The following is a 26,825-nucleotide window of genomic DNA, read 5'->3' as shown; positions in this document are numbered from 1 at the left end:
AAAAAAATTAAGGTTTTAGCATTTATTATGCCTGGGAAATAAAAGACGTCTCATATCCGTTTTAACCTGACTTACTCAAAGAAATTATTTTTGTAAACATATTCCTTATTATTTTAGAAAGCAACGTTGTGTAACAAAGAAATGTTCCGGATCTTTAATCCTTACTTGCTATTGTTCAATTCTCCTGAAAACGAGTGTCTATGAATATTCATATTAGGAAACAATCTCTTATCACCATGATATAGAGGGGGGAAAAAAAAAAAAAGTTATGTGGACTTACTCCTTCGGATTTCTTATCAGGGAAAATGCAAGTCTCTCCGCCAGCTGTGAAATTACAGTAAACTTTGAAAGAGTCCCTGGAGCATCCTTGGTTTGGATCAACCCAGTATTCACCTGGATGCACAATAGGGAAGAGAAGGGAAGAAAGAATCAGCACTGTGAGGGAAGAACGACAGGCACTTCAGCAACCACTTTACCAGGGATGTTTCATCTCTCTGCCCCAAGTTACTATTTATATGTATTTTTTCTGAAAAACAGTTGTGTTCTGACTCCACATAATAATGTGGCAACTTACAAGAACAGCTGTTTTTTATCATATATCCCCATTTTTAAAATAGAATGGAGTATTTCAGTTGGAAGGGACCTACAACAATCATCTAGTCCAACTCTTCTCCACATATTCCTTCTCTGTCATCCACATCCCTCATGGGGCACCAGGGACTCTCCAAATTCCTTCTCCTCCTACACGTGCTGGTATTCAGCGTGTGGAGCTGGGAAACCCCCAGTGTTTTCCCTGCACCCCCCGTTCCCAGGACACACCGTCTGGGAAATCAGGGTGACACAGCTGCAGATCCTTGCAGGTACGCGCTGGGTTGTGTTGAGTGCCCAACGGATGCTTCATTTGCTCAATTTCCAGTTTCAAGGAATTCAGCGACCCGAAAATTTCCTCCATGCCGTCTGCGTAGTCCATGTAGTTGTCGGCATTTCCATCGTCCACCAGCTGGCTGGCGTCGATGTTTCTCCTGGTCCTTTTGGAAGCCTGGATGGGCAGCGGCTGGATGACTTCTCCAGGAGGACCCTGAGTTGCGGGGAAAGAAGATACGACTTCTGATTGCGTTGGTGGTGGGGAAGAGACAGAGGAGATTCGCTGAGGAACAGCATCATAACAGACACGTAAAACACCCATGATGGAAATGATGAGAACCACCAGGCTTGAACACTGGCTCCATCTTCTTTTGTCATCTTCCCATTAATAATTTCTCCCTTCACACCCTGCTTTCTTCCCCAGCATCTCTAAGAAATTCCAGTCAACTGCCAAGACTCTCAATACGCTGAATCTTTCTCCAGAAACCTCCTCCTTCCTCACATTACAGCACCCATTAAATCTGAACCTCATTTCACACTTTGTGTAATGGGTTCTACTTACAGGAGGTCCCGGGGGCCCAGGAAGACCCGATTCACCCTTTGGACCGGTTGGACCCTGGGTGGAAAAACAAAGGAAAAACATACGAGTCACTCAGGGAAAAAAACACTTGTCAATTATATCACATCCCAAACTTTATTTATTTTAATAGTGTCTTGTGGCAAAAACTTCCTTCGTGTCCCTTCAGGCACAGAAGAGGAGTCTCCTCACACCCCCTCCCCAGGAAAATGTTTTAGTTATTTTAGATGCCTAGGTAAGAGAAAAAGATCAAATGCTTGGGGTTAAGCAGTCCAATTTTGCTTATGGTTCCTATGAAAAAAGAAGAAACTTCCAATGCATGAAAACATTAACTTTCCAAGCCAATTCAACAGTTTTATAAATCGAATAAAACTTAAATATACTAAAACATTGAATTCTGCATGGGAAAAAGACTTCGGAAAGTTGCCCAAGAGAATTTTTAGCTGCCTGCGCAGAAAGCTGTAAATGAAGCTTGCTTCAGCGTCACATTTCTCACTGAATTCTTCACTTTTCAGCTCGCCACCTCCTGCTTCGCGGGTTATTTTTCATTCCCTCCACTTTACAGCAGTAGGTTTTCTCCCAAGGACTATGCACTGGATTGCTCCTTATGATCTTTGCTGCACTGATGTTCAGTGAAGTACAGTGAGTGCAACAGAAACCTCCCCCAATTATAATTTCTCAGCTTAGCCAGCCTGAAAAGGCTGCGTTTTGTACAGTCATCTTTGGCTAATTGCCTTAATGCCACTGACAAGAAGTCGCAGCAGGTTACACACTTAGTAAGAGCTCCTCAGCCTCTCCGTTTAACAATGTCTATACTCACTGATGATCCTTTAGCACCTTTGGGACCAGGTGGACCCTGCATAGAGAAAAATACAGTAAGGAGTCAGTACATTTCCTAGCAGAGAAGTCAGTCTCTCCTTAAGAGAGAGAAACAGCAGTGTTATACAAGGTGTTGGGTTTTTTTTCTTTTCTTTTTAATTCACTGCCTTTCTGTTTCCACTTTTCACATCCACTTGAGTTTGGTGCTGCTTTTATTTGCCAAGACACAAAAAGCGTTTGTGTCAGACCGATCTGTGTCAGAACTCCACACTCCTGCCGGGACGGGGGCTGGAAAAGCTGCTGTGTGATTCCCATAACCCGGGGCTGATCCTCGCTTAAGGACACCCAGCAACAGCAGAGGCTGGTCACCCAAAGCTGCAGGCTGTGGCATTTGGGCATCCAGTGGAAAAAAAAAATTAAAAAAAAAAGGCAAATAGCTAAAAATACCAAAAAAAAAAAAAGCAAACAAACCACCACATGACTGTAGATAATCCAAAAAAAAGGAGAGAGAAACAGGGTGGGCTAATTTCCGTGCCTCATGCCGTGTCCCCTGTGCCCACGTCTCGGCTCACATGTCACCCCCCAGCACTCCTGTAACTCATCCCAGTGATTTTAACGGGCTCAGCTGGGAAACCCTCGCTCCCATCCGTATCCTCAGAGCTGCGTGTCTGGGAGCACTGAGGTGGCCCCGGAAGGGCCGTGTAGCTCCCGAGGAATTAAAAGATAATTACTTGTCACATACCGGTAATCCTGGTGGCCCTGGAGGTCCAATGGGTCCAGAAGGACCTGTGATACCCTGAAAAATAAAAGCAGAATAACATCGATTTGCGTGGAGCAATGCTAGGCTATAAGTGCACAACTGACATCTACTCAAAGGTGACCACCTGGTTTTGGAGGACTCCGTTCAAATCTGGAGCTTTACCTGGTTGTTAAACATGTGTATGATCCAGACAAGAGCATGATCGGAGAATCTCATCTCTCATTTAGGCACACGGTTTTAAAAATCAGTCCTCTAGGTTCATATTTAACGTTACCATTCCTACAAGTCTCTTCGACTCTCTTAGTGTGATCTTTGAGAATCTGCTTTCCACTAAAAATGGATCATTTTGGAGCATCTCTACATTTCACATGTAGAATAAACTACATTAATACAGAAAATACTCCTCAAAAATTAGCAAGATTCTCCTGCCGAGGTTGACCATCTTTGCTGTGCTGTGCCTGCTGAAAGTCAGCAAACCCCATAGCTCAAAAGCACATTTAATTAAGGTCTTGTGGAACATTTACCTGCTCTCCTTTGGGTCCTGCTGAGCCCTGGGGGCCGGGGAGGCCTCTGTCACCCTTTTCTCCCTGCTCTCCTGGTGGCCCAATAAGACCAATTAAACCTGGATGACCCTATGGGAAAACAGCAGATGTTAACTAGGATCTCTTGCCAGAGGCAACTGAACACCAAAGACGTTTCTAGATACAACCCCAAATATCTAAGCAAGGTGGTGGGAGTTTGGAGCTGTCCCTGACACCTGGCAGTGGCAGAGCAGAGCAAAGCACCAGCTTTTTGCGACAGAAAATGCTACAAATATATAAAGAGATCTGCTGCACTGGAGCGCCTGCTCATTTTGTGCGCTAACATTTATTACGTACATTTCCACAAGACTGAGAAAGGCGCCCTGAAGCCAGGCAGGTGGCTGCACCTCCCTGTGCCCTCTGCTAACGCGTCCCTGTTCAGAGCTGCCCTGGGCTGACAGAGGGGAAGGCACAGATTGAGCTCCTCCGTGGCACCTCATCATCAACATCAGTGCTGGTGATGCGGGGATGGGGAACCAGCCCTGGATCCAGATGTGCAAGGGCACACGCTCACCCCCAGCACGACCCGTTCATCCCTTGGGGCACGCTCACAACTCTCCATCTCTCTTTTAAACATCTGTCTGATGCTTCCAGGGTATGAGAGCGCGCACAGGGGGCTGGTGGCACTCGTCAGCATCATCCCACCAGCTGCAGGACCCCTCTACAATGACAATTTTTTTCCCCGCACCCAGACATGGATATCAAGGTCACGCAGCGAGATTGCATGCGGCATTCTCACCTTCTCCCCTTTAGGACCAGAGTCTCCTTTAAGACCAGGCAAACCCGGTGGGCCCTTTGGGAGACAGGGAAAAAACAAACGAAAGAATTAATTCACGTAATATAGAGTTGCCCATTTCAAAACCTCATGGAATCTGACGGTCTCGACATACCATTGGGCCTGGAGGACCATCTGGACCAGGGGATCCTGGGAGACCTTGTTCACCCTGTAAAACAGCACAATTCCCTCAAAACAATCATTCACCACAGCAGAGCTCCCAGCAGGGATTATTCCAATTATTCACCCGTCCTCATCTCGTCCCTGTGCCAAGGAACATTCTCCCTGGCTTCTCACAGATGGTAAAGGCAAAAACATTTATGTTCCTTTCATGCTCAGATTTCCAACGGAAAAGGGACTTTGGAAGTCATGCAAACTCTCACCCATGGAGAGGGGGTGAGCAGAACCAAGACTCAAATAAAACATGCTGGGAGATGGTATTTACTGTCCATTATTTCCACTAAAGATGCTTTATCTGCTCTCAGTCACTTAAGCACAGACAGAACATTACACTGGGAGAAAGGCATCTCCAAAGGCAGAGGAATTATGGTAAAACACCAGGAACAACCCTGCCCAGCAGCTTTCTCAGCCTTCGCTCAGTTTTACTCACCACTGGACCAGGAATTCCTCGGAGGCCATCGGGGCCGGGCTTCCCTGGAGCCCCTTGGGGACCGATGGGGCCAGTCTTCCCAGGAGGCCCTTCCAACCCAGCTTCACCCTGGATGCGAGAGGCGGAATGGCTTAATTTGAATTGAATTTAAATCGAACTGAATTTGAAACAATCTTCTCAATACACAGTGGCTGCTGCCAGGATGTCACAGAACGAATACAATCCCATTTAAAGTTTCTAAAACTTTCTGTTTGTTGATCTTCCTACCCCTTACGCACTGAGGACAAGTCTCCAAACTCCCTCAACTTTTCAGCCTTCCCTATTTCTGCTGATTTCCAGCAGGAAAAGCCCTTTGGCTGTGAGGTTTCTGGAGCAGAAAGCTTTCCTGGGTTTGCTCCTGGGAGATGGGTGAGCAGAGGACACCCTCCGCCATCAGCGTTCCTGCGGCTGCCGCAACAATTGGATCTACAATTTCAAATCCCACTCTATGTTTCCCCACCACTCCTACCGAAACAATCATGGTCCAATAATGCCGTGTTTGCCCTGGGAAAGGACGTAGGGCTGTGCACACCGCATTATTCACAACACATTAAATTGCCAAATATGGCACTTTGACATTTCAAAACAAGAAAGACATTCCCATGACCTTACCAAGCCCTAATTATCTCCACTGAGTTTGTTAAAAGATGAAACATAAGCTGAGAGTTGAGGCCAATGGCCCCAAATTCAGGCTAATTTGTTGTAATGCACAGCAAAATTAAATCACTGTCTTTCAAACACCAGTGTTGTCAGAGGGTGGTTCTTTTGGCATACAAAGGACGTAGTAGAAGTGAAATCCCATTCAGCTCTTACCTTGGCTCCTTTCTCTCCTTGCCTTCCTTCGGGACCGGCTGGACCAGGAGGGCCCTAGAGAAAGCACAAAAGAGATGCAAAACACAATTATATCACACTAATCTGAAATGGTCCATTGGAATTAGCAAAATGATGCTACAGCCCCAGGGAAGAAGGCAAAAAGGAGACAAATATCTCTGAAAAGCTTTTTAAATTAGCTTTTCACTAAATGAATCCCTGAAGATCTGCCAGCAAGGCAGGAAGAGCAGGAGCACCTCACACTTGTATTTTCTTTTGGGTGTTAAAATCTAAAAGAAAAAAATCTATGTGATTCGGTTGATGAATTCCCATCAGTTTTCAGTGGATGGTACATCAATTTATTGTTATTGTTATTATTATTTTACACGCCACTGTCTTGCATTTATTGTAGACCTAGTAATAACATTAGTTTCACAAAGTCAATATAAATACTTTTGGAAAAATACTCAACCAGCAGCTTACCCTTTTTCCTGGGGGTCCAGAGGGGCCTGGCTCTCCCGTGGGACCAGGGGAACCCTAAATGGAGAGGGGAGGAGAAAAAGCCATAACTGCACCACAGACACGGGAAGGAGGAGCAAACGTGTAAAACTCGAGCCGAGATCTAGAGTTTGTGCTAAGCCGAGGCGTGGGCGACCAAGTACAACTCCCGACACCTCCTCGGGGTGCAGGTGGTATCTTGTTTTATCCCTTCCCACCATGCAATACCATAAGGCACAGCCAAATTAAAATGAAAGACTGGATTTCTGGTTTCTGTAAGTTAATTTTTGCTTTCAGCATGGATTGCTGAGCAGCCTGGATGGATGGTGGCAACCAGGCTGACAGGGACAGGAGGGACAGGCATCAGGGGACCAGCACAGCAGAAGTTGGTGGCAATAAGATGTTGGATGTTCTCCTGTGGCAAAAGTCCTTGGACTTGCTCACAGAAACCGTGGGGACTGACGGGGAACAGATGTTGTCCATCCAGTTACTTACAGTCTGTCCAGGTTCGCCATCATCACCTTTGTCACCAGGGGGACCATCTTGCCCCTAAAAAAGGAAGAAGAAAGAAACACACAGGTATATTTAGGGCACAAATAGAGTTGAGCAGAGCATCAGCAGGTGTGGTTCAGCTGGTCTTCATGTCACCAGGCACCATCCCTTCCCATCTCCTGTTGAGAACATTGGCAACTGCAAATGTTCTGTGTCAAGCACTGTGGCTAGCAGCATTTGTATAGCTACTGCCCCAAAGATGGTGGTATAGTCAGACAAACAGTCTTATGGTGGGACTTCCCACTCTTTCCCAAGTAAAGGAAGAGTAAAGGCTAGAGGAGCTGCTCATGAGCGAACAGCAAACAGTCGTATTGCACAAACCAAGAGGAGGAACATAACTGCCCTTCCGTGAGACAAACACTTACAGCTGGACCAGGTTCTCCAGGAGGACCAGGGTCACCAGGGAAACCAACTGGACCCTGCAAAGAAAGGAGGATATTCCCAAGTCAGAGATATTGCATCTGCAGAACTGCAGAGCATCAGTGCCTGCCACCCCAATGACAACACGAGGAGTCACCTTGTGGAGAAAAACCCCAATTCCCAACCCTCAGACACAATCCCAGACCACATCCCATCTCTGCATCTTCAATAATTTCATCCTGTAACAGCCACCAGTTCATCTCTGCATCCAGACTGTGCAGAGCTGCAGTGTCAACGCTGGGAATTTCATCTAGTTTTTCATAAATACATCGGACAAGCGACAGTGAAATCCTCGCAGCTCTGGGAATGTGCAGATTACAAGATTCTGCTTTTGCTTACTACGTGATGTGTAACAGTTTTCACATAAGATCATCTCGAAGCATTTAATAACTAAAACCCTTCACTATTCTTCTCCGTACAATGTCTATCGTGCACTTCAAATGATTCTGAGACCAGTGTTCAGACAACAGGCTTCAACCAGTAATGCGATATCCCAAAAACCCATCTGTTGAGAGAGATGAGTTACTCCCCTGCCTCCTCTGCTGTTTCATGCCATCTTTGCTTATCGCATAACAAATTTCTTCAGCCAGCAAGCATCAAAGAAACCGGCAAGATAAATACTTTACCATTGTCATCTGGTATAAATCAGTATAGCTCTACTGGCTTCAAGAGAGCTACAGCAATTAGCATCAGCAGAGATCTGACCCTAGAGGTACAACTCCCAAATTCACATAAATCTCCCCTATAGTATTTTGGAAGCTTTGCTCTGGTGCAGAGGACCTTGGCAATGCATTAAGCTCAAGCGCAAAGTAAAATCCACTGCAAGTCCTCTCCATAGGGGTGAGTTTTCTGATGGCCTGCAAAAAGGACTACTAATTTGAGGTGGAAGGCCAGGTACAGCTGGGTCTCTCCTTGTTAGCACCCTAAAGAAGGGGACTGGTAAACTATTTCAAATTTCCACAAAAATCTCTGGAAAATATTTTTACATTGAAAAATCTCTGCTGGGCAAGACAAGGAAGCAGCACTTGGGCAGGGGGGCTACTTACAGGGCTGCCTTTGGGACCATCATCGCCTGGTGGACCTTTGGGTCCTGGTGGGCCAGCAGCACCAGAGGGACCGGCTTCACCCTTTTCACCTCTTTCACCTTTAGGACCCTGTAAAGGAAAAAGGGTGTCTCTATTATCCAGGAACACAACTTACCGATCTCTAATTATCCTTTCACCAGTTCGGAGAAAGAAGCTCTATTTGTATCTCAAAACACGAAGATGTGATTTAGCAGTCCCTTCCCACAAAGATTAAATGGTGTTCATGTTGTTCAGTCGTGGGTAGCCCATATTTGGTGACTAAACGGTTTACTATAAATACCCAGTAACATGGTGATGTGTCACCCGATACCCAAGCCAAGGACATGGTTGAGTCCCTGCAGCCTCATCCACATCCATTCCTCTCTGAGACCCCTTCAACCAGCTCCTCAGGGGACACCACTGAAGAAAAGCTCTTCTCCATCAGAGCAAGAGCCACCCCGTAGCATACTTACTGGGAGGCCAACCTCGCCGGGAAGACCAGGCTCACCAGATTCACCAGGTTCACCCTGCAGAGGGGAAAAGAGGATAAATACACTTACATTTCTGCAGGTTGCTGAGTTTGCTGCTGACGTAGCAAAGCCCCTGCATAAGTGTTGTAGTAAACTTCTGCGGGCTTCAGTCAGGTTTGTCTGGATTGCTTTACCTTCTCTCCTACTGCTCCAGGATTTCCTATTCCCCCGGGAGGACCCTGTGGACCATCTGCTCCTGGTGGTCCAGATGGACCTCTGGGTCCAGGTGGGCCTGGCGGGCCCTGAGAGAAAGAGAAGACAAGTTTAAGAGAGATTTCTTGGAGCAATGTCCATGTCAGTGATGAAAAAAGTAGTATGAAAGCATCTTACCATTTGCCCAACGTCACCCGTTTCTCCCTTCTCACCCGGCGGTCCAGGCAAGCCCTGTGGAGGTGGAGGGGATGAGTTTTAGCTGTGAACATCTCAGGTGGAGCTCCAGCCCTCATTACTCTCCCTTGATGCTGCAAATTACCTGCAAGCCCACAGGGCCAGGAGGACCAGGAAAACCTCGGGGTCCTTCATCACCCTTCTGACCAAAGAGGCCTTGCTGCCCTCTGGGACCTGGCTCTCCATCCGCACCCTACGAGGAAAGAGTCTAACGCAGCTTAGCAAAGACCCGGGGCAGACACAAAGCTCCATCCCCACCACCTCCTGCTGCAGCCAGCGGCAATGCCCTGAGCACGTACTGGGCATCAGCAGCACCAGGCAGAAGCTGCCAACCCTTGTAGTGCTTCTCGGGAGGTTTTATGGTAAGAAATGGGATTTCTGCTACCAGGGGACAATACTCACCGCTGGGCCAGGCTGACCGATCGGACCCTGCGGGCCGGTAGGACCTGGTGGACCCTGTGACAAAACAGAAGTGCGACATGAGTGTTAGGAGCAGAGAGTAAAAAAACACATCTAGAAGAGGTGATGCCCTTCAACACAGCCCCCATTAAATGTACACTAATTCCTCAAACAGAGAGGGAGAAGAGGGTCAGGTCTGCCCAGACACACCAGCGTCCCTCAGCCCTGGTGCCAAGGGCACAGCAGAAACATCTGAATGTGTTTTTGTTCCAGCAAAGCCATATCATGCCATATCTATTTAGATATCGATGTGTAATTTATCTTCCTCAGGTCCTGAGCAGCACTTAAATGCTGCTTCAGTGTGCTAGAAGCAAGTAGAAGAACTACAGTCAGACACCCAACTTTAACAGCAAGGGCTGCTAATATTTTACAGCTGTTTACACAGTACATGGGTGACATGGAAACATCTCGGTGTGTTCCTGGGAGCTGAAGGAGAAACACACTTCAGGTACTTGCTCTTTTTACATCCTGTGGGTATTTGATGAAGCAAAGGAGAAGACAAAGCAATGATAGAAAGGAATTAAAATGATACTGTTTTCTGTTTCCAGCAACTCACACAACACAGTCGTGCTCCTCCAGGGAAGCAGCTCTGATGATGTCCAACCCACTCACCTGCTCCCCTTTGTCGCCCTTGCTGCCCTTCTGGCCAGGCTCCCCGATCTCACCCTGCCAGGTACAAAGAGGCACAATCAGTTCACTTGGTGACCACATCCGTATCAACACCCAAGCAATAGTCCTGTGTGCCTGCATCCTCCTCCCAAAGATGCCAGTTCCCACAGAAATACCCCAGAATCCTCTGGAAAAGGCCAGAGAATTGGCCATTGCAAGTGTAACCAAACCCTTTTACAACCTAAAACTTTCCTCAGCTGCCATGTGATGCGAGAAGCATCACTTTGCAGATCTCGTTAGCAGTGATGAGTGGTTCGTCCCAGCTAATATTTTCTAAGAATGCTCCAGTCCAGAGGGGCTTAAGGAGAGAGTGGGGAAAGGTAATTAATTTGGAACAGCCAGGCACCCACTACAGGCTTTGGGGGAGGTTTGGGAGATGCTAACTGGACTTGAGCGAGCGGTTTGGCTGGCAGAGGACACACAGCCCAGTTTGCCTGCTGCTCCCCAGGTCGGATGCTGCTGATCTCATGAGATTGCCAGAGTCATAAAATATCCCTGTATTAAGACCACATCCAACCCAACGCGGTGGAGGCAATGGGACACATTGCCCGGTTCCTCCCCAGCGCCCCCGTGCAGCAGGGAGCTGCTCCCACCTTGTCTCCATCCTCTCCAGGGGGACCAACGGGACCTGCTGGCCCTGGCAGTCCCACCGGGCCCTGGATGCCATCCCGGCCAGCCGGTCCTTGGGGACCCTTCTCGCCCTGGAAGCAGAACAAGCAGGTCACACAGAGCTCTCCTCCACCCTCCAACTGATCCATTACATCCCATTAATGTTTTATTCATCCGCTAATGACCCCTGACTATATGGGCATGTACAGCAAAACCGGTTTCCAGCTGATAATTCATCCGGCTGTCTGTGCTCGCTGTCTGAAACCGGACAAAATTTCTATCTTGAGAGATAAAGGAAGAACAAACAAATCTAAATGGCGAATACTCAGATCACAGCTGCAATTTCACTGCTATAGCAATATAATCAGATTTAATCTGAACCTTCTGCCATCTCTGGATGACAAACAAGACCTCAACTAATTTTTATTCCCATAAGGCAGTTTTTACTGATGCTGGTCCTGGCTGCCCCAGCGCTGTCTGCTCCCTCCCTGGCTGAACCCCAACTAATGGGGGTTCCTCAGGGGGCCCTGAGCTCCCTCCTGAGCTTTTGGACAAAGAAAAACACTTGAAGTGAATAAAGCAATCTCTGCTGGCCTCCTACTTAAACATCTACTTGTATTCCTCAGACCTGGAGCCTCCAATTGAGTTTGTTTATAGGAACTGAACAGTGAATATTTTTCAGTTTCCTCGTACATAATTTAATTGCATCGGAATCCTGGGTGCTCTCTTCTGAATAATTAGATGCCACATGAATTACCTATTCATCTATCCACTGATACATCATATAGGTACTTGGCAGGACAGATGTTCATAAAGCTGATTCACCAGGAAATTCTTGCCTCTGGACTAACTGCTGGAGTTTCTAATAAGCCAGCAAATGTAGAATGCAGTGGCTGATAAACACTTTTGATGAGAACACTTACAGTGATTGATTGTTGTTATCTAGTCTAAAATCACCAATACCAGCATTTGCTCATTTTGCTGGGTCTGAAGCTGAGTTTAAGTTTACAGTAAGCAACCCAAAAGTCCCTGTGAAACCATTTGGGCATGAATTAGAGGCAGAGTCTCCCTTCCTGGGGACTGTCACAGCGCTGTGCTCTTCGAGGACAGAAATAGCCATCCCAGCCCACTCGCCCCTGCCTGCACGTGACATTTCACGCGCCCGCCCGGGGAGCGAAAGACGCGCGAGTGTGCGCGGGCTGGCTGGTGATGGCTCCGGAGAGGGACCATATGGCAGGACTCAGCCGCGCTCCTGCGGCGAGCAGCGATTTCCATGGCACCCGCATCCCCCTGGGAACACGGATGCTGCAGCAGCACCCCGGGTAATGGAGCCAAAATCTCCCCAGCACCTTCGTGTGCTGCCCCTCGGTGGGGCAGAGCGAGGGTGAGGATTTCTTTGGGCTCAGGGGAAATTGCTGCTGCCGACGCATCCTTGGAAGCGGGGATGGGGTTGGCTCTGTGCTCTACCCAGAGGCCTGTCCTTTGGCTGTTTGTCACTAGGAGGTCACACAAGCTGTCATTTCACCTGCTCATTCCTCATCCCTTCTCGTTGCCTGAAGACATTTTGGTCCCTGGGATCACATCCATTTTTGATAGCATGGATGTCACAAACGGGGCAATCGAGCAGCTAGCGTTCAGTGGTTTGATGCACCCAAGATGAGAAAATTCCTTTCTAATTGCATTTTTTTTCCCAGATCTTTTATACACCTAGTCCAGGGACTGTCTCCATGCTCAGCTTTCTACTACACACATTTCTATTTAACCCACAGCTGTTAATCTTTATACTGGTACTTACTGGGGCTCCCTTTTCACCTGCAGGTCCCGGAGGTCCCTGGGGGCCAGGTCGCCCTGGCAAACCGATGGGGCCGGCTGATCCCGCGGGACCGCGCTCACCAGGGGAGCCCTGTTCAGAGAAGAAGGAAGGAATCATTAAGTGGAGTATCATGCATCATCTATATACAGCCAGAAGGAAATCCAGCAGTAGGATGTTGCAAATGCATCATCCCTAAGTGAGCCCATCTGATGGGGTGACTGCCATGGGATGACTTGGTGCCATCAGCCTAAGGGGTCCTGCAGATCTTTTTTCAATTAAAATCTCCGGAAGGGGCTGGGTTCTCCTCTGGATGGTGCAGGGAGCTCAGTTCCTGGGGGCACATTATCCACTTGGAACAAGAGCATGAGCCCCTTCAAGGCCAATGCAGCAGGGAGGGTTGGACGATGAATATTTTCTTCCAGGAGGGCTGCACTGAGCATGAACCTCAAGTGGAGACAACTTTCAGAGGGAAACCAGGTGACTTAGAAGGCAAATTCTCCATGTCCTGAATCGTTCCAGTTCTCTCACGTATGTTCACAGCTGACACCACAAAATGACTGAGCTATTACATGCGTGTCTTGTAAAATAAAGCAATACCCAGCAAATCGTTGGTTAGCGCAAAGGAAATTACGGATAAAGCACCGAGCTGTGACTAACCCTCCGTTTTGGCTTTGCCAAGCTTGTAAACGCGTTAGGTGGTGCCTGTAAGAGCAAGGATACTCACGGCTGGACCGGGGGGGCCTGGGGGACCTTCGTTGCCTTTCAGCCCTGTAGCACCCTGGAAGGAGGGAAATAAAGTCATTTTTTGGAGCTGGGTGCTGCATCACCTGGGCATCCTTCCCGCTGGAAGGACTGGGCAGCCTGTACTCACAATGGGGCCAGGGAGCCCTCTCTCTCCGGGGAAGCCTCGCAAGCCCGGGGGACCATCCTTCCCTGGGAGGCCGGCAGGACCAGGGTCCCCCTGCAACGACAGTGAGAAATAGCTGAGGATCTGCAGGCTCCATAGAGACCCAGCTCCTCCCGCTGGGCTCAAGTCATGATGAGGCACTGCAAAAAACGTAATGTCTTTTCTAAATCATCCCTCTCCATCTCTGGGAGAGAGGCAGGCATCCAGGCTTGCAATGAGGGTGCTGCTGGTCCCTACCTTGGTCCCTTCTTTTCCAGTGAGGCCAGGAAGACCTTGTTCACCCGGGGGACCTGGAGGGCCTGGATGTCCCCGCTCACCCATTGGCCCAGTCTCACCAGTTGGACCCTGAAGAAGGAGAAATCAAGGAGAAGGTGGTGGGTATCGGCAGAGGAAACGATGACAGAAGAGGTTCAGGCCAACAGTTTATTCATAGAATCATTATTTTGGTTGGAAGAGTCACTCAACATCATCGAGTCCAACCGTTAACCTAACACTGTGACTAAACCATGTCCCTAAGAACCTTCTTCAGGTTCCTTTAGGTTGCAATGGGATGGAAGATGCTCCTTTCCCTCAGCAGTCCCCTGCAGTGCCACCAGGAACCCCTGCAGAGAGGCCTCCTTGGCGTCTAAAGGGACCTTGTTTTGGAAGTGGCCAACACTGCACTTGACAGACTAGAGACACTGGGAACCTCTGGAATGAAAGCGTTCACATATATGAAATATTATTACTACAATTATTACGCTTAGGGTTTTCTTTTTAATTGAAAACTTCCTAATTACTCTACAATCATGCTGATTCTTCCTTATATAGGGCATAAAAAATGGATTAGGCTTATACTACACAGCAATTACTGACTGCCTCTGTGCCATACGTGGGCACTAATGGTGACGAGTATAACGTAAAGCCCAGTGCAGAAGGTTCCCAAGTGGCCCATTTTGGAGGACGGGAGCCATATGCACAAGACTATAACGTCCCTGCACGTCAATGTCCGCTGGGACGGTGGCTGTAATTCATGTCACGCTGCACGGTGCCACTTAGCGTGAGCAGAACAATAACAGTGCCATCGCTCAGCAAACACAGATCACGCTAACTACGAGCAGCGGAGACAAATAAAATTGCCATAGAACCTAATTTGCACTTGAGAAGAAAGACACAGTCAGGGAATTGCCCCTAATCAGGGAATTTTCAAATCAGGGACTTTGCACTATCATTAAAGAGGACAAATTAATTACTTTGTAATTAAAGAGCAACTTCCCCAGCAGTTCAGGATAGAAGACTCAGCTCAAAGCTAGTCCTACTCAGTCCAGGACTCTGCCTACAAAACCGATGCACAAGCCTTGCACGCCTGTACTGCTGCGGTACAAATTCTGCTTGTGCAGCTACTATCTCCAGATTGCACAGTTCTTTGTGACTAAAAGAAAAATGACCCAACTCTGACAGAATCTGGCAGCACTTTCTATTAAAGAGGGACACATTTCATCATAATGGCACGTCAGAGCACCCGTGCATCACGTTCATACTGTCCTGAACACCCCAGCAGCCGTACAGCCCCTTGGGATCACCTTTAACTCTCTGGTTGCTTAAGGTCTTTTGGTCAGACTGTGTGTAGCTGGTCTCTCACCCTGCACCAATTTTACACCAAGGCAGTTCTGCTCTGTTCACGGGAGCCACTTTATTTACAGCGACCTTCAGGCATGTTGTCTAAATACCATCCCAATGCCTCAACGAGATGGGCTGGGACCCGTTGGGGTATTTCACAGCCTGGTCAGGAATTTCAAAGCCATCAAGTTTGCTTTGACATGGCTTTGCTTTCCCTGGAAGAGAAGTCTCTGAGCTGTACAACTGGTGGTTAAGCTCCAGCTTAACCATCAGAGCTGCGAGAGCTGGCTGTGCCGTACCAGTGAAGATGAGCTGCCAAGGGCTGGCACAAGCATGAACATTTACTTCTTTCATTTCTTACCTGAGGACCTACGACACCAGGGGGTCCTGGAGGGCCGGTTTTGCCTTGGAAACCCTGATGGAAGAAGGGAAAAGAGAAAGAGATGACACTTGTGCCAAGGAGAGCTCCAGTGAGGGTCCCAGGCGGCCACCCGACTGCTCCTCCTCGGTGAAACCACTGACCAGGAACGGATGGACACCCAAAGGAAAAAGAAACCAGAAATCAAAGAGAAAGTGGAAAATGAGCATTTGTACATTTATACAGGGATGAAACATAGGAAGAAAAAGAGATTCTCAAAGCTCAGCTCTGCTCTTTGGATGGAGTAACTATGGTTTGGCTGAAGGACTGGCCATATATATATAAATTTTCTACTTTCCTAACACCTATAGAGGAAATGGCTAGTAAAAAGAATAATTCTTAATAACCATTTCCCTTCTACTCCCTGTTCTGGTAGTGGTTTAGGCTTAGCTCTGGTTTAGGCTTAGCTCCCAGGAGCTCGGAGGCTGGGCGACCATCCTCCACTTCAGGCACCGGCAGCACCAACCTCCAGCCCAGGACCCACCAGCTTTATTTCCTTCATCAACACCTGCTGAAAGAAATCGCGACTGCATTTCTCTCCAAACGCTGATGAGTAGCGAAGTCTCCATGACAGCTACTTCTAATGACATTCTGAAGAGTGACAATAACGAACTATCACCACTGCAATTGTTTAGCTCTCCTAAGCTGGTCTTTAAAAAGCACATTAATTATCGTTCTTACTATAGCATGCTGACAAGCTTGAGAAATGTCATTTAGGGCACACAGGCTATTTCCTCATTGCCACAAAAGAGGATCAGATAAATCCCAAGCCAACAGTAATGTCTCATGCTAAAATAACTACTCAATGCTATTCTATAGCTGTCTGTGGGTCACAGAAAATATCCTGTCATTGACGGGGAGATGGCAGAACATCTTTGTGAAATGAGTGTACAATTTAAACTCTTACCGTAGAAAAATATTTCAGCCAGTTCTATGCAGGACTTCTCTTATTAACCTGAAGAAAGGGGGGTCCTTATACCCTGCCTGACCCTTTGGAATGGAGTTTTTAGAATTTTTCTTGGCTTCTAAATCCAATCTTTGTAAATCTAATATGGCCAAATATTTCAGCATGCTTCAAATGTGCCCATTTGCTACTAAATGAAAAGTAAAACAAAGGGAAGTATTTGACACATGGATTTCAAGTCTAGGTTTTCTTGCATGAAGGTACAGAGAGCACTGGTAAGGCTGCCCATGTGGAAACAGTATTTAATTTGGTTTTATGTTTCCCTCCTTGCTTTTTTGGCACTGTGTAAGGAAAGGGGGACAAAAAAGGGACTTCTGCTACTATGCAGACTGGGGAATTGATGCTTTATTCCAAGCTGATAACAGAAGATGCAATTAACATTTTTACTACTACTTCTAATTTGAATGTAGGTGTTCTGGATGTTACAGAAAAGTCAGTAAACGAAGACTAAATGTCACAGTAATGACTGGCAGGTGAAAACTCTTCTTTTCATCTTTGAGTTAATCCTGACCTGAGGATTGTCTGTTTAAAAATACCACAACCATTGCCTTAAAGTCAGTCTTATAGAGTCTAAATAAATATCTGGTGTTGCACTACGCAGGATGTGCATCGCCTTGCTTAGCAAATGCCAGGCAAGTTAATTAAATTGTTGTGCGATAAGTTGAGGGGAAAAAATGCATAATGTGCAAAGCCTTTTTAATGCTCATTTGCTAGGAAAGGCAGGGGAGAAAAATGCAAAGCTGAGTAGAGGAAGTTTGTGGGTTTTTTTTTCCTTTTCCTTTTTTCCTGTAAAATAAACACAGAACAAAGAGTCTATGGGCTAACATGCAACATGCGGTGTTGGGGAAGGGAACAAACCCACAACAGTGACTGAGCTGGACTGTAAACAGCCAAGGAAAAAGAATAAACACCCCCAAAAAACACCAAACGGAAAGATACTAATTACTGCATGCAGAGGAATACATGGCAGAAGGGTCATTTTTGCCAGGGGTATCCTTTAAGCAAAAAAAAAAAAAAAAAAAAAAGGTGCAGAAAACAGCCCACCAGAGACGCACGACAGCCAAGGTATCATACCTTCCACATGCCTCATCGTTCTGCTTTGGTGAGAAACAATGATTACATCTGTGCAACAAAATCTTTTAATGCGGACAAAGCAGTCGGCGGACGACACAGCGAGGTCCCCAAAGAGCCAGGAGCTGCTCTGGGGGTTGCAGCAAAGGGATTATTGCTGGATGGGGCTTAAGCGAATCTTGGTGAAACCCTTGTGCGCAGCTTTGGCTAAAAGGCAGCGTCAGCAGAGAAGCCCTTACTTGGGTGCTAAGGCAGTGGTTGACATGTGAGTGTGCTGCAGTAACCAGTGAGGACAGAAAAACTAGAGAAAAACCATTGCGCCCCTCATCTTGGCCAGGAATTGCCTTCCTCTCAAAACAAGCGCTGCCAAAACTGGGCTGTAACTCTTCTCTGCTGTGCAACAGTTCTTGGCGTTCACCACGCGGTGCATCAAGAAATGGAAAACGCCTATTTCTCCCCATTGCAGGTTCCAGAAAAAATAAAACTGCCTCTGAGCTAAGGTAGCTGGGTGCAGAAAGCCGAGCTTGCAAAGGAAGGAGCCTGTCTTGCGTGAGAAATTTCTGTTATCTCAGCCCTAAAGTTATCTCTGGAATAGACAGATGTAAAACCTGCGCATCTCCAAAGGACGGAGCGGGAACAAAAGTGGAGGCTTTACCCGTGATGCTCCAGAGAGCCAAAGGCACAAGAGCTTCGGCAAGTCCTTGGGGTACAGAGCCTGTTCCCAGGGGCTGCTAAGAAATCATCCCCCAGCTGCTGCTCCACCTCACAAAAGCACGTGCCACACCAAGCGCTGGTGCTGAGCCCGGCTCAGCCCCAACCAACGTCCTCCCACCTCGCCAGGAGCTGCCTCTGCAGCTCCCACCACCCAACTGCTTCCGATGCTGCTCACCAGCATCACCACATCTCTCCATCCATATCTTCTCTGTGCATGATGCACGTGTTGACCTCCACAATCTACTAAAGGGACAGAGAGAGGGGAGCTGGTGTGCAACCATCACATAAACCATCATTAGCCCGACCTGTCCTGCTCAGAAGAGGGTTGCTTCCCATAGACCATCCCGTGCAGCTGCAGAGACACAGACCTCCAGGGAAACCAAACGTGTGGCCACATCTCCCCAGCTGCACAGAAAGGTTTAGAAAAACCAACCGGCAAGATGAGGCTCAGGACTAATGATCTGCCCAAGGTTTTTGGCTACTTACGGTTTCTCCTCTCTGTCCGGGGTGACCAGGCAATCCATCCTTCCCAGGAGGACCCTACGGCAGAAAACCAGAGTGAGAAGGAACATGACCAAGTGCTCAGTAGTAAAACTGAGAAGGACAGAATCAAACCTGCTTGCGTCCTTGCATTAGTTCCCATCCATTTTACAGTGAAATTGGGGTGCTCAGAACCTTCCCCACACATCTCCCAAAGAAGGATTTATCGTACAGGTCCAGAGCAGGAGCGAGCTGTCCACCACAGGGAAGGAAATCACTCCAAAAAGGGTTTCTGAGATCCCCCACCAGTGTATGGTAATTGCAAAGACAGAATTGTTACTTGGTTGTGCTGTCCTCCCAGTATATAGAGGGAAAATAAAGAGCGGAGCAACCATGAAAGATCCTGGTGATATTGAGTCATTAGGAAATGAACATTTATAATCAGCTGCAATTTACTCGGCTATTTAAAATCTCAAACCGTGGGGTTATTATCATGATGTCTCGGTAATGCCTTTTATTGGGTACGTCACTGCTTGTCAGGGAAGCAGCTAAGACTGAGCTGGCACAGGCAATCACAGCTGGGTGGAAAAGACTTGATGTATTTCTTTGTATGTTCTACAAAGAGAGTTACTTACAGGGGGGCCTTTTGGTCCAGGAAACCCAGTCGGTCCTTGAGGCCCTGGTGGTCCCTGGGACGCAAAACAAGCCAGAAAACATGGTTAAAGAACCTATAAAGATTTACTCTGAAATACTGGCACTGTGTGAACAGCAGATGAGCACAAAGATATGGAAAGCCAGCTACTTCCACCTCCCAAAAATGCCCCAAAGTGTGAGATGCAGCTGCACGGGGGCCATCCCTTCAAAAAAAAAAAAAGCATGTAAAAATAAGAGCCACCGAGCACGGTTAACTGAGTGGCCTGGCCAGTGGCAAAAAGCACCGTAATCACGGACAGGCCAGGAACTGCTTTGTGCCTTTCTCTCCCAGGGCTATGAAAAATAGGTCTTTTTTCCCATCGCAGCTCAAGCAAGAGCACCTGGGAGCTACCAGCTCCTGCAAGAATGAAAAAGATGAGAGAGCCTGGTGGCTTTGGGGCCAGAGCCGCCAGACAGCTGATGCTCTTCAGAGTGCAGCTTCCCCCTCATCCCCATGGTCGCAACCCGCAGATGATGCAAAGCAGGGACCAATTTCATGTATTTCCTCCCTGGGCAATTTTGTAGAAGATCTACAAACAAAACAAAAGCCAGGAGGAAAAAAAAAAAAAAAAAGACAAATTTAGGCTAACATCATGAAAGTCTCATTGCTTCAGTGTTTTCCACCTGGTGTGATGTAGTCTGGAGAAAGCAACACAAGGTCCTGGAGGACCAGGTCTCCCAGAAAACCAGAGCTCTGGCTGTCTGCACAACACCCGGGGGTGGCTTTTCCCTTTTCCCATGGAGTGATGCTCACACAGGACATCCAAGGTTCCTTTCGAGCCTTCCTTGGAGACCTCAGAAGGGACCTGAGGGCTGTAGGTCACTTCCAAGACCTCTCCATGCAAGCACGTTTCACCTCAGATTTCCAAACAGATTTTCCCTTTTCTCTGACCGAGATACGCTCAGCTGCCTCCTGGCTACCACAAGCTGCCCACCCCTCTCTGCTTAAGCAGGTCCTTGGTAGGATGCTGACCGCAAAAAACCTCTCGGCCCCGCAAACCCGCCTCGTCTGCCGTGTTAAACTAACGGGCTTGGATCGCGTCCTGCCTTACCCTTTCGCCAGGAGGACCAGGGGGGCCATCACCACCAGAGTTGCCCTTTTAGGAATAAACAAAACAAAACATCATTAAAAATACATATATCGCCACTGCAGCTGCTTTGCACAAAGACTGCAAATGGCACCAAGCCCACGGTGACAAGCCCACCCCACCAGCTCCCCTGGCCCCTCTCTATTAATAATTCTGTACCGGGAGCAGCATCCAGTGACAAACAAGCAGCTGCCTGTTCCCCCCACGTTGCTTAATAAAAATACAGGAAAGATAACGTCAGTGGGCTCAGGATATTTCCACCAGATAACAGCCTCCCTCTGAGAGATAAATGCCACCACAAAGACAAGGTATTTATCAAAAATTCATGCCGACACAAAGCCGAGACATTTATTTTTAAAGCCGGCAGCACGGTGGTGACAACGTCTCGCTACAAAAGCTTTGCTTCCATCATGCCCGGCGATTGATGGTCACTTGATCAGTCTCTGCAGCAGGTTCTGGAGCTGTGTGTGCCTCTGGAATGGCTGGCAGAAAAAAAAATACTTATTTTGCCCAGCGACCAACCATAGGTTGGTGTGCAAAGCAGCTCGGTAAGGCGCAAGGCTCTGGAGCCCAGCAGCAATATATGTCCCTTCACCCCTGGCACAGTCTGGGGCCTCTAAGGTGGTCCAAATACCACTTAAACACCAAGAATTATGCTTTCGGGGAAGCATCAGTGGATAGTAGGGTTGTGCTGGTCCCTGATGTGTGGGTGCTCCCTCCCCTTCTGGTTGCAATGGCCCTTAATTCGTGCATGTACCCGATGCCCTGCTGAAATGTGGGCAGACACATTTTCCGGACCTGTGCATATACTTTATGGTTGGGTTATGAGCTGTTTACATGGGCAATGGAGCTCAGGAGGGCTCAGCTTTCAAAATACAACAGAGAAAGGAGAGAAGGGAAATGGAGGGCAACAAACCAGACGGTCTCTTACACCAACACTTTTTAGGACACAACTCCAATAGTCTCCGCAAAACCTTACCTTTGGGCCAGGCTTCCCGGTGCTTCCCCTAGGGCCTCTTTCCCCACGTGGACCCTTAAAAGGACATAAAATATGACATTTTAGCCCTTTTGCTACCCACGGCACTACACTGTGATCAGGCAAATCACTGTGTCTCCTCTGCTCAGCTTAAACTGTGAATGGTCAGATCCCACCCAGTGAGGATGTAAATCAGATCCCGCTTTCCCCCGGCCTTAACGAGCTTTCAGAACGCACGAGAACGACAAAATGGATCCTTACCGTTGGACCGCGTTGCCCCCTTGGACCCGGTTTGCCAGGTGTCCCCTGAAACGAAATGAAATTAAGAGGAGTTAGTGGCATCATGGGCTGAGCTCGCAGCAGCCGAACCCGCAACGGAGCCTGTTGCACGCAAACCGCCCCCAAAACCTCCTGTTCTCATTTGCCACGGAAGGGACAACAGTAGGTTTATTTTTGGCTCCTAATTCTTCTTTATTTGTTTTCCTTTATAATGCTTGGACAGGCCTGGATGGTAATTCCCATGCCCAGACAACATCTCCCATCTGAGGGAAGGAATCTCTTCAAAAAAAAAAAAAAAAAAGTATCGCAAGTCCTTTCAAACACCACAAAGACTTTCAAAGACGAGGCCACCCACTCAGACTTTGCAGTCTCCTGAAACACCAGCCAGCGCACCAGAACCAGCAAAAAAGCTCTTCATCTTTGCCACCCCAAAACCTAAAACCCCTTTTCCCACTGATTTTTGCTGCTCCCCTCACTCCGCTCCTAACGTGGGAGCAGGGCAGGCTGGCTCCCACCGACGCACACACGTGTTGCAAGACCTGTACTGTTAAATATTTAAGGAATAAGAGCAGCAGAGCAGAGCTCCTGCTCTGAGCAGTTATTTTACGCCGCACAAGCCAATTAAGCTGCCCCACATATTTACAAATCTTTCTTCATCTCTGTGAACTTCGTGCTAAACAAGTAATTTCAGACATTGTTTTGCAGCAGCGACAAAGCAGCGGGCTTATGAGATCTGACAGATGCATTCAGCTTCCCCTAATGGGGGACTGTGATTAATTCTGACAGAAAAAAGACAGAGACGGCTGGGGCCTAAATCTGGCAGTACGTTAAGCTCCATTACCCTGTGCCTAAAAGAAAACTAATGGCTTAGAGCTTGTTCCCTGAAAACACTGTTTTGGCGTCTGTCAAGTTACCAAAAAAATACCCATGTGTTCAAATTTATTTTTTTTGGACCTGCAGTCCGCTATTATTACCAATCACCTGTTAAAGGAAGGAAGAGAAAACCTTGCTTTCTGTGTAACGAACACAGAATGCTTAAAATATCACTTGCCATTTTCTGCCCCGAATCCATCATCTCACAATCTTGCTTTCTCGTATTGGGCGCTCATTAACCAGGAGAACATAAAAACAGGAGCTGGAAAAGTTTACAATCAACTCCAAGCTACTAAAATTAGTCCTGCTGAATCTTCCTCGTTCTGCAGCTCCATTTAATAAAGCCTGCTGGCATAGTTTTCTTTAATTAATTAAAAAAATAACTTAAAATACTCCAGCTAGTTTTTCTTCAGCTACGGGAGGCTAAATTCAGAGCAAGTGGAGAGGAGCGTGTGCCACCTCCCTGCAGGCAGCCCCACACACTCCTCTCCTCCTTCAATTCTATTTTTAAGCAAAATTTTCTGCTGCTTATTGCTGTCGTTAATCATGCATACAGCACCGTGTAACGTTGTGAAGAATTTATATAGCACTGTAAATGCACACCGACCTATATTTTTTCAAACAGGGATACCGAGGGAAAGGCATCTAAATTCAGATTATTTTCTAGGCGCCCAAAATAAATGGTCTGGATTTCGGTACCTCCACACACCCCCCAGGCTCTGTCAGAGCGGGTGAGCGGGGAGATCTATTACCCCGTGCTAATGGCAGAGGCCTATTAGCTGTAAAAATAAGACCACTTATTCACGTCTAACTATTGATTTTATGATCAGGGTTTGAAAACATCCAGGCGAGTTCACCCCAGCTTGCCCCCAGCTGCGGGCACTGCGACGAGCGGCCGCTCGCCAAAACTATCGTCATATTTAACAGGTCACACTTCTCTAAAAACACCAAACATTTTATTTTTTTTATTTTTTTTTCCTCCCCATTTTGACTTTTGCCAGCCCTTTTGTGCAGCTGAGCAGCCAGAAGCTGTGGTGTCAGCTTTGGGATCTCTAGTGGCTGCGGGTTCTGACAGCACCAAAATTCAGGATCTGCTGGCACCGCTCCTCTGCCTGTGGTTTTCACCCTTTTTTAATTATTTAAGGACTTGGAAAGACCACTTGTGTTGCCGAAATAATGACCTGGAAAGCTTATCTCAATTCCTAGATGATGATGATCGCAAGAGAAACATGTGATTCATATTATTTGGGATACAAACAATTGCGTTGAATAGCGTAATAGTAATACCTTGTAAAAAGAAAAGATAAATGAATTTTGGCTGTTTCAGCTGCAAGTTGGGTTACCCCACAACGCACTGGAGAAGTAAATCTTAGAAACTCTCTTTCTTGACTATATGCAGACATACTCATGAAAAATAGCAAATTTAGCAGTCCCAAGAAAAAACAGAGGGGGATTTATCAAGTCTAACTCGACAAGGTTTAAATTAAGTTGATGGTCTCTATTTAGTTTGTGTGCTGCGATCCCAGCTCAGTCTATCGTTCCGTGTATCATTACTTTTCACTTATTTCAAATTGGACACTTGGGAGTAAAAAAAATTTTAAAAAAAGGAGGATACCAAACTAGTTACTGAAAATCAGTATTTTGCTAGTCTTAAAAAATTTCCCAGCTGGGCTTCTTACAGTAAAGGAAGGATTTGTCCATGAAATTTTTCTTGCTCACATGCATACTGATTGAACAAGCGCACACTGCTGGACTGGGTGTGGAATGGCATAAACGTTAAAATCACAAACTGGAGAGAAAAAAAAAATTACCATAATTAATAATAAATACTGCTGAATTTGTCTTTTATTGTTTTATTATTATCACCTTGGTCCAAAACTGGGCCCTTTCCCAGTACACCTGCTCCCTCCTCAATCCTTTTCAGGTTGGACGTGGCCAAAATTCAACCAGCTTAATTCTTGGGGTTTTTTCCCATGTTATAAATCACCAGCTCCTGGTACCTGCTCCACTCCCCAGCAGGTTTCCCACCCAGCGGTCCGACTCTCCATCCCTCCAGAATAAAATGAGCAGATGGAGCAAGACGGATGCGGATGCTCGGGGATGCAAAGCAGCACATCTCCTGTTTTAAGCCACCCAAAGCTCCAGCCCAAGGATTTTATTGCTGTATATTCGATAAGGCGGGTGGTAATTATAGGGCTACAGTGAATTCAAGGCTGTTGGAGCAGCTGCCTTATTCACAGCCTCCCTCCTCTCACAGAGGGAGGGGAGAGGATGCTACACTTGTAGTTCAGAATGAAATGAAAATTACTCAGTGGAAAAAAAATAAAAAGGGGAGTGGATATAAACCAAATTTCAGTGGTGTGATATTAATGCAGTGCAAAGTGATTTATATTTCCTGGGCTCCTATCAAACACGTCTGCTAGAAGTCATTTGTATTTAAATGAGAGTAAAAAGGAAACTAATTCCACTCGCTCTTCGCTCCCTCCCTTTTTGTCCCTGTGATCAGAGCTGGTGCAGAAAATTACTTTATGTTTCTACTCTGAATCCCCTAATTCAAGCATGTCTTCCACAAAATAAAAAAGTCACCAGTGTATTTAGACAATCCCTACTCAGGAGCAAAGTCTGTGGATGTGGGATGAGAGGGAGGGACAAGTGTGGAGGATGGAGCCCCCACATTTTAAGGGTGTTTATGAATTTAGAACAGCTCCGCTTATGAAAAGGAGGAACTTGTAAGACTGTTTTCAGCTATGCCTTCGAGTCTCAAGTTAAGCTAAAGATGGGTCTTGCTGCTTCTGAACAGATTCACCCATCTCTAATAATTACTGTTAATTAAAAAGCTCTTCATGCCCTGAGCAAAGTCTGACAGCGCAGGAAGGATTCAGGTTCAGAGAAATCTCTTAGAAATATCTTGAGGGAAAAATTTCCCGTGTTTAATTGGAAAGCTGCTGTCTGCAGAGCTGGCTGGGCTATTATGGGAATCTCCTCTCCCAACAGCCGGCGTCGGGAGCCTCTTGCCTGCACCGCGGACATCACCCTGGGATGTGGCTTTTTGGGCAACCCCTCGGTGCAAAACCACCCAGAGCACCAGTCCAGCAGCTGCCTGCAATGGAGCATTCCCCACGTCCTGCCCAAGGACCTTCATTTGGAGGGGAAAAAAAATATCAGGAAAGCAGCTCGACAAAGCGGCTCTTACCCGTGTGCCCTTCTCTCCGTTGGCTCCTGGAAATCCTGGGAAGCCGATCGAGCCCTTGGGGGGAAGAAAAAAGAGAAAGAAAGTGGTTCAGGACACCGCGAGGGGCAGCTCTGCCTGGAATAACCCCCAGCGAGCACCCACAGATATCGAAACCTTTTTTTTACTCTTTTTTTCAACCTTCCCTTAATAAAAACAAACCCGAAGACAGACCCGAAATGACCTCAGAAACTAAATTTCATCCAGAAATAACAACAACAACAAGGTCCATGCCTCGTTATGAGTCACTGCAAAGGTCCAAGCCCACGGTTGCACCGGGTGCCTGGGGAACAGGCAGGCTTTTGGTTTTTAGCTCCTAAGTCACTACATGTTGAACATGAAAATTTAACTCCTGGCTTGTTCCTTTCTGATGCGAGTGCCTGAAGAGTAGCTGCTGCTGCTTTTAAAATATGAATTAGTTGAAGAAATGCAAAAAAACCCCTTCCCCAGATATCAAATGCAAATTTAAAAATAAACCATCAACACCACAACCAGGAAACAATCTCTTGCAGATAATTATGTCTCTAGTGTTAAACAAGCCTGTTTTTTTTTTTTTCAAGCAGCGAACATGAATAATAAAACCTGATTCTTAGAAGAAAAAAAAGTTAACAAAACCATAAAATTTCAAAGCTTCCAGGGCATGGAAAAACCTGGCTGCAGCCTTAGTCTATGTAGTGGAATTAGCAGTTTTAATTTAA

The 26,825-nt window shown here is 47.0% G+C and overlaps 1 protein-coding gene across 2 annotated transcripts in view; it reads right to left on the bottom strand.

The window, feature by feature from the left end:
• Positions 1-26,825, bottom strand: part of COL5A1 (collagen type V alpha 1 chain) — a 140,456-nt gene that overhangs the window by 8,789 nt on the left and 104,842 nt on the right. For both annotated transcript variants that reach the window (XM_065648716.1, XM_065648717.1), the window contains exons 32-63: positions 26,092-26,145; positions 22,008-22,052; positions 21,750-21,803; positions 20,735-20,779; positions 19,625-19,678; positions 18,996-19,049; positions 15,704-15,757; positions 13,981-14,088; positions 13,708-13,797; positions 13,561-13,614; positions 12,819-12,926; positions 11,008-11,115; positions 10,358-10,411; positions 9,689-9,742; positions 9,372-9,479; positions 9,230-9,283; positions 9,034-9,141; positions 8,843-8,896; positions 8,352-8,459; positions 7,251-7,304; positions 6,829-6,882; positions 6,319-6,372; positions 5,839-5,892; positions 4,987-5,094; positions 4,492-4,545; positions 4,341-4,394; positions 3,545-3,652; positions 3,003-3,056; positions 2,262-2,297; positions 1,427-1,480; positions 820-1,078; positions 281-393 (exon numbers count right to left, since the gene is read on the bottom strand). In XM_065648716.1, coding sequence (XP_065504788.1) covers positions 281-393; positions 820-1,078; positions 1,427-1,480; positions 2,262-2,297; positions 3,003-3,056; positions 3,545-3,652; positions 4,341-4,394; positions 4,492-4,545; positions 4,987-5,094; positions 5,839-5,892; positions 6,319-6,372; positions 6,829-6,882; positions 7,251-7,304; positions 8,352-8,459; positions 8,843-8,896; positions 9,034-9,141; positions 9,230-9,283; positions 9,372-9,479; positions 9,689-9,742; positions 10,358-10,411; positions 11,008-11,115; positions 12,819-12,926; positions 13,561-13,614; positions 13,708-13,797; positions 13,981-14,088; positions 15,704-15,757; positions 18,996-19,049; positions 19,625-19,678; positions 20,735-20,779; positions 21,750-21,803; positions 22,008-22,052; positions 26,092-26,145 — 2,424 coding nt within the window. The remainder of the gene's footprint in view (positions 1-280; positions 394-819; positions 1,079-1,426; positions 1,481-2,261; positions 2,298-3,002; positions 3,057-3,544; positions 3,653-4,340; positions 4,395-4,491; positions 4,546-4,986; positions 5,095-5,838; positions 5,893-6,318; positions 6,373-6,828; positions 6,883-7,250; positions 7,305-8,351; positions 8,460-8,842; positions 8,897-9,033; positions 9,142-9,229; positions 9,284-9,371; positions 9,480-9,688; positions 9,743-10,357; positions 10,412-11,007; positions 11,116-12,818; positions 12,927-13,560; positions 13,615-13,707; positions 13,798-13,980; positions 14,089-15,703; positions 15,758-18,995; positions 19,050-19,624; positions 19,679-20,734; positions 20,780-21,749; positions 21,804-22,007; positions 22,053-26,091; positions 26,146-26,825) is intronic.

This window comes from Caloenas nicobarica, chromosome 19, assembly GCF_036013445.1.
Source record: "Caloenas nicobarica isolate bCalNic1 chromosome 19, bCalNic1.hap1, whole genome shotgun sequence".
Lineage (NCBI taxonomy): Eukaryota > Metazoa > Chordata > Aves > Columbiformes > Columbidae > Caloenas > Caloenas nicobarica.
This window is presented reverse-complemented; position numbering and strand designations above follow the sequence as displayed.